General features: G+C 43.5%; 1 protein-coding gene across 1 annotated transcript in view; it reads left to right on the top strand.

Moving 5' to 3' along the window:
• The first annotated feature begins 1,270 nt into the window (after positions 1-1,270).
• The window catches only part of ST8SIA4 (ST8 alpha-N-acetyl-neuraminide alpha-2,8-sialyltransferase 4), an 84,399-nt gene continuing 77,999 nt past the window's right edge, over positions 1,271-7,670 (top strand). The window contains exon 1 of the mRNA XM_077817248.1: positions 1,271-1,710. Within this exon, the coding sequence (XP_077673374.1) occupies positions 1,598-1,710 (113 nt within the window). The 5' untranslated portion in view covers positions 1,271-1,597. The remainder of the gene's footprint in view (positions 1,711-7,670) is intronic.

Here is a 7,670-nt window from a genome sequence, read left to right as displayed (position 1 = left end):
GCACGGAGCCATCAGGAATGTGCCATCTGCTGATTGATTCAGCAACAGCATGATGAAGCAATTCCCATAGACTGGCATAGGAAGAAATTCCTATAAAAATGGACTCTAGAAAGTGAGAATTTTGGGGGTCTGCAAACCAACTTCCAGGAGCATCAGATGAGCATCTGACAAGGCCCTGCTCCCTCCTCATGTCCAGGCCACCTGGCCAGTGGCTTGGCATGAGCAACTCTAAGGCTGGTAACTATGATAACAGCCTTGCAGAACCTGTGTGTATGAATGAATATGTGAATAAATATGAAATTGAATGGAATGTTGTTAGCTATAACTAACTGCTTACTATGATTCTCTCTGTATTCACAATAAATGTGGTATTTTGCCTTTTTCCCTTTAATAAGATCCTGCTGGTTTTTACTTTATTGGTATAACAAAGGTACAAACGTGGGGGCAATTTGTGCTATCACTGCCCCTCCTTTTAAAAAAAAAATCTCTCTTACTCTTCCCCCCTCCTTAAAAGGGAATGTATTTTCCTACTATCTCATTGCTGCAGGGTGCTTGAAGTGATTTTACTGAAAATTCCCGCTCCTTCCCCTTAAAAACAAGAAAATCAAGTCATACCATCAAGGGCCTGGTTGGGGACATTGGGTCAGGGTGTATTTGAAAAAATAAGTATTACAAAATAAATTGTTTTACACCCTTGTGCCAGCTGTAATAAACACCTTTTACCCGCATCAAAAAAAGAAAAGGAGTACTAGTGGCACCTTGGAGACTAACCAATTTATTTGTCTCTAAGGTGCCACTAGTTACTCCTTTTCTTTTTTGCGAATACAGACTAACATGGCTGCTACGATACTTGCATCAAAGAAATTGCTAACCAACTGCAGAGCGGATGGCTGAATTCATGCCAGGGGTCAGTGCCAAGCGCTAACGGGATTTGCGAGTAGCGCACTGACCCTAGCGGTGCATGCAGAATACGCAGCTGTCCCCTTGGGGTTGACGGCTCATGCCTCCAGCTGTAGTCAAAGAGGCGGGAAGGGGATCCTTAAGGACTTTTCTGCGGGGCGCTCCCTTCAGCGCGGTGAGATGCCACGGCGCCCTCCCCAGCTCTAGCGCGTGCAGCAGCATCAGACGCTCGGGGCGCCGGCAAAGGCTTTTAAAGTTGGGGAGGCAGCAGTCCCCGCCCCCCACGCCACTTATTGGCCGGGCTGCGCTCATCATTTCCCCGCCAGGGAAAGGGCGGGGCTAGCGACGCGGCGGAGCCTGGCGCAGGCTGCTGCCGCCGCCGCCTGCTCTGTACACGGGGAAGAAACGTGAGAGTCGCTGCCGAGCCAGAGAGAGCGGCGGCGCGTCGGTGCGCACACGGGCTCCGGGCGGCGCCAGGGGAGAGGCGAAGGACTTACTCCCCCAGCCGAGGAGCAGCAGCCGCCCTCGCCGCCGCCTGTGATTTCTGCCCGTAACAGCCGCATCTCTGCCTGCTCCTTCTTTTTAATTTATTTTTTTTTGGCAAATTGGCGTAGAGTCTTTGTCTTTTGTGTTTGTTTGTTTGTTTGTTGCACGCCCCTGCCAAACAAAGAGACGGGGGGTGGCTGAGGGAGAAGACATGCGTTCCGTCAGGAAGAGGTGGACTATCTGCACGATAAGTATCCTCCTGATCTTTTATAAGACAAAAGAAATAGCACGAACTGAGGAGCACCAGGAAACGCAACTCACGGGGTAAATGCAAAGCCTTGACTTGTAAGGATTTGACAAAGGCAAAGCAGCGTGTGAAATTTAAATGACTCAGGCTCTTTCTTTCTCTGTCCACCCCTCCACTCCCCGTTTCCTTAGGTTTATAGTCTAGCATCTATTTCAACTTTGCGTTTCTCAGCTTGGGGATTGCTTTCATGGTCAAATGACAAAAGCAACCATAACAGCAGAATTGTCTCGCAATAAAGAGTTTGTCTTTGATTTGAGATTTAAGGAGAAAAAGTAAAGTGTGATCTGAGGTTTGCTGAATACCCCCACGCCTCACAAATGGTTGCCTTTTTTGCTGCGGAAAGGGGCAGAAGGAAGCCAGTTACTTTTAAACAGGAAAGGGTTGATCAGTGTCGTGTAGTTTTGAAACGGGTGGCACGTTAGATTTGTTGTTTATTTGTGATCTAGGCAAGAATACATTTTCTAAGAAGGTTAGATGGAAAAGGCTTTTTACTGAGGTCTTGGGGACACCTTTCTGGTGGTTGCACTGACCATAATAATAAAATCAAGTTATTTTTCGTTTTGTGGTTTGAGTAATAACAAGGAGTTGTCTCTTTCTGCTTTTGTTGCTTTTGAAGTTTGTACAGCAGATTGCCATAACTTTGGTGATGGTGGTCATTGCGTGTACGCTGTTTCTCGGGGATCTGAGCATAGATGAGAAAATCCCCTTCACTCTTCAGACGCTTCCTCTTGCAAACCTCTTCTTGGGCAGACCACCGCCTGTTTCTTTCTTCTCCCGATCCGTGATTAAGACAAAAAACTAAAAGCTGCTTGCTGTCTTCCTCTTGGGCTCTTGGGTTTATTTTTTTCTCTTTGGTCACTCCAGGTTTTTTTTTTTTTTTTTAAACTTGAAACTAACGTGAAGAAGCTGGTTTCTTAGTCAAGTCTTTGTTTCCGTCCACCAGAGATGATTGTAGAATTTTTATTCTTCCATGATTTTCTTTTTAAAGAAATGCGATAATGCAGCGGAATTTTATTATTTTTTATTTATGTCACCAGAAGCGTAAAACTCGATTTTTTTTGGAAGCGTTCACAGTGGGGGGGGTTATTCATTAATGTTTGCACAAGCCCAGAGCTCACTGGGGTTGGAGGCGCAATATAAATGCAATATAAAAGCAGCGTCACTTATTGTGAGGGTTCATTGGGAGGGGGGGAGAGGGAGAGGAAGAATCGGAGATCCCCAGTGAATCATTTACAGGAATGAGAACTCCTTAAAGGGCTCATGGCAAACCTCTGCCCCGTACACGTGCCCCCTACGAAGGTGCCATGTGTGAACGCGGCGGGGCTGTGGAGGTATTACCTAGAAAGATCATGGACCTCTCCGTATGTGCCTTTCTATTCATGCATACAATATGGTTCCGTTACCCATGTGCGGCTGGCGTGGCTGGGAAGGAGGGTGTGTGCAGGGAGAGCCAGCCGGTGGCTGGTGTGCGTCCTTCTGCTTGCTGCCAGCCTGCCAATGCGTCGGAGCGGTTTGGTCCAGCCGCTGGCGGGCACAGCTGTGCTAGTGTGAAGGAGGCGAGTGCATCGTTCCCCCCAAGCTCCTTTCTATGCTAGAGGGAGGCGAGTGCATCGACCCTTCTCCACCCTCATCTCTCGCATCCCGTTTCCAAGTTCCTTGACCGGTAGCTATGCTGGAAGGAAGCCGGTGCATCGCTTCCCCCTTCATCCCGACCGCGACCAGGGTCCCTGACAAGCTGCTGGAAGGAGGGGCGGACCCCGCACCGCTGGAGCGCCTCGCCTGCTCCCCCTATGCCTGGTTGCTGTGACCATGACAAGCAGCTGTGCTCAGCTGGTAGAAAGCTTGCTGCCGGCGGGCTGGAGCAGCTGCAGCAGCAGCTCCGGGCAGGCTTTGTGGTTGCCTCGTACGTAGTGCGTCTGAAAATTTGCATTGCGAGCGTTTGTCGACAGGAAAAGCGCTGACCATCTCTTTCAACCGCTGAGCCGAGCCGGAGCCTTTGTTAGCGAAGACAGGTTGCGAAAGGAGCACCCACAGTTCAGATAGCAGGGCTCCTCCTCCTTCATTAACGCCACTAATTACAGAGCTAGGGGGCCAAGCAGATTGTTCCACGCCTGCCAGGCTGCAGCGAGCTTGTTCCTTCCTTGCCCTGCTTTTTTTTTTTTTTTTTTCTCTCCCCCTAGCATAGAGTTAAGCGTGGGAGCCCCTTTGTATTTTATATGGTTAATAATGTATTGTTTGTATCACCTTTATAAAGGGACACATAACTGGGTGTAACTTTTTCTGTCTTGCTGCAATTTGGTATATTAAAATCTCAGGTTTAGTATAGTTTCTTTACAAATATAGGTATTATAGATACACACTTCACTCCTTTTCCCATTTACACAGGATCAGGGGCATCCACAATTCCTCCACACTCCATTTGGGCCACTTGCAGTTCTTTTCTCTTCAAAAAGAACAGGAATACTTGTGGCACCTTAGAGATTAACAAATTTATATATTAAATAAATTTGTTAGTCTCTAAGGTGCCGCAAATACTCCTGTTCTTTTTGAGGATACAGACTAACACGGCTGCTACTCTGAAACCTTTCTCTTCAAACTTCTCTTGATGTGTGTATGTGTATATATAAAGTTAAATGTTTTAGTTGTGTGCCCAAAAAGACATTTAAAACTAGTTAGGCTTCTTCCTCACTAGCTTATTAAAGATAAATGTCTCCTAATAAATACGTGTTTATAAAACATATCCTAATAAATGTGTTTTTGGGGCACATATAATACATAAAAATATTTAAAATAATTTAGAAAGTAGTCCCTAACTGTTGTTATAAGACATAAAACCGACGTCTCCGAGTCCATGATTTTTAGTGTCTAGCAAAGTTATGAATTTAAGATTCTAGGTTTGTCTCTTTGAAGATGGTGTGTAGGTTTCCTTTGAGGGTCAAGAACTGAGAGGTCCGATATGGAGTGATCATTTTATGAAAAGCATTTGCCCATGGATGATATGGTGTCTTTTTGTCTTTTATCATTTTTCTGTGAGTTCATTTGAGAGTGAAGGGATTGTCTGTTTTCACCCACATAGTAGTTGTGGCATATGAAGCTCTGCATGAGGTATACCAACATCTTATGATAGGCATATGTAGGACCTATGGAACTGGAAAGGTGTGTTGTTGCGGTGTTGATCATCATAGCAATGGAGATCTGTGTTCCGGCTTTGCATCTGTTCTGGTAGGGTCTGGTGCTGCTTTGAATTGGTGTGTCCTGGTTTGAGGGAAGCTAGCTTCTGATGAAGTTGGGGGTTTGTTTGAAGGCCAGAAAAGAGGGATTGGAAAAGATTTCTTTCCGGAGTCATATTGGACCATATACAATATGATTATCCATTAATATCAATGAACCAAACAATCAGTATTTTACCCAAGATTGTTTGTTTGATTAATTGATACATTTGTATATGACCAGAAAGTTTAATATATCTCCAAGGTCAGGAGATTCAGCATCAAAGTTGATGCTTTCAGGCCTAAATTGCCCTTTGTCTTTAGGTGGATTTCACACTAACATCAGTTGTAGTTCCACAGAAATCTGGAGGGTAGAATGTAGCCCAAATTTGTTGTTACACTTGCCAGACTATTTACGCAAAGAAAAATTTCTGGGTGTTTGACACATGCTTAGCTTTACGTAAATGTAGCTTTTTCTTCGGTGTATTTACTGATATATCGGGGTAAAGAAGGGATAAGGAGAGCACTTTTATAAGTAAGCAAAATTCTACTTCATTTGGAGTAGTAGAGCATTAATGCAGAACATTTGGGACTTTAAGCTCCTGAAAACTTGGTTTTTAAAGTTGTTTTATTGCATCATATTTGCAGTTTGTTGTAGCTGTAGAGTACATCTTGAAGACTAAATCAATCACATTTCAAATAGTAGAGTACTTTTTAGGTACAAGTAACTTAATTGCTAATTCTGTTATGTATGCCACTGTGTGAAAGTACTTAATGGATTACTCTTGGTTCAGTATAAACCAGAATCCTCTCCAATGTATTGTTATACAGTATACTTTCTTTGATTTATTTTGTTAATTTTCCTTTAGATGCATGTACTGTGTCGTGTTGCAAGGCAAATATATGCAGTAAATATGTTCACTGCAGTTGTAAAGAAATTTTAGTGCTTGTGGAGTTGCATGAGAATGGTTAAATGAATTCTGATTGAGATCTTTCCCAAAGAACATATGCAGATAACTTTCATTGACGCTAATAGGATTATTGCACGTGGACTTTTGCAACATCCTCCTACCCGCTTCAAGTTAAAATAGAATAACTTGCATAAAGGTGAAAATTACTTAGTTGGATTTCAGTTGGTGGCACCTTACCTCTGAATTAGTACTACGTCAGTGCCTCAGCATGATAGCAGTGGGGCACTGGGTTGCTAGTAGTGTTCTCTTTTTGATGAGTTGTGAAACCATGTTTGGCCACTTATGGGCTATTTAATGACCATGCTTGTTTGAAGTGCTACCCAAATTTTAGTTTAGGTAATTACATCCAACCTAACTAAAATCCCACTGCCGTTTAAATTCGATTGGATTCATCACCATAGACTAATCTGTTTTGTACTGTTTGTGTGCTGCAAAATAATATTTTTTTGTAGTGCCTAGGAGCCCCTATCCTCAACCAGGACCCATTTGTTCTAAGCACTGAATAAACACAGAACAAAGACAGAGCCCCCAAGAGCTTACTGTCTGTCAGCTGGCATGTTCCATTTACCTGCTTTGAGATCTATTGATGAAAAGCTCTATACTGGAGCCAAGTATTAATTTTATTATCTATGTCTTATTTCAGAGGTGGATGCATTTCATTAGTAGGCAGAGAGATTCCTGTAGGTAGTTGATAAAGTAGTTTGAAAAGCTATTGGATGAAAGGCACTCCAACTCTAAAATATTATCCAATAAGGATTAAAGCAGTGATTCTCAACCATTTGGGGATCAAGATCCATTTGTAAATCTTGATGTACTGTCATGACCCAGCAAATATCTGGTTTACTAAATATTTCTTACTCACAATATAAATAGACACATTAATGTAATAAGTACTACATATGTACGCCATGTGTACCATAGCGGCTGCTTCTGTCCTGTGGGACCGGCTTTGTTTTGCTTCCTGCTCTGGGTGTTGTGACCTCTAGAGTTTCAGTGCTGCTCATGTTTGGCTCAGCCTTCCTGATTGGAGGGGTGGGGGACATTTTGAGAGCGGGGTTGTGAACGGGCACATGGGGTTGTAGTGCCAATCAGATTTGGCTGAGTTGGTCCCTTGTCGTCCTGATGGAAGAGTGGCTGGGCCAACCGTGAGTGGCTGGGCCAACCCAGTGCACTAGGACCAAATTTTCCCCCACCAGGCCTTGACACAACCTTTTGATAAATTCTCGTGACCCAATTTTTGAATATGACCCACAGATTCAGAAACTCTGGATTAAAGAACCTCATATTTGAATTTAGGGAGCCAAAATTTGTCTCGTGTATCTCTGTGCTGGAGTCAATGGGATTACCTACAAGAGAAGAATTTGGTTTAATGTTACTCTTGATATTTTTATTTGTAACTTTTTTAGGTGTCCTATTAAATTTGTGTCATTCTTTGGCCCTCAAGCATGCCACAGACCAGGACACCCCAATTCAATTCAATAATTGCAATTATTATTGTCTGATTTTAATTACAGTACCTCCATACATGTTCATGATCATCAGCCACCACTTCCTCTAGTGCACAAGGTTTTTCCACCTAAAAAATGTCCAGGTCTAACTCTGCTTAGTATGTAACTATGATAAGATCATTCTTTGATGCTGTATGGCTGTGTGAAGCGCATGTGTGTGCAAAAGTTCCTAAAAATTAAGCTTAAATTACTCTGGGCGTATTCTCCCCTTTGTTTCAAGCATGAACTTGTATGGAAATTCCATGAGCAGACCAAGGAAGAATATGCCCCAGTAGGTTGAAACTCCACA

The sequence above is a fragment of the Eretmochelys imbricata genome, chromosome 5 (genome assembly GCF_965152235.1).
Source record: "Eretmochelys imbricata isolate rEreImb1 chromosome 5, rEreImb1.hap1, whole genome shotgun sequence".
In the NCBI taxonomy this organism is placed as follows: Eukaryota; Metazoa; Chordata; order Testudines; family Cheloniidae; genus Eretmochelys; species Eretmochelys imbricata.
This window is presented reverse-complemented; position numbering and strand designations above follow the sequence as displayed.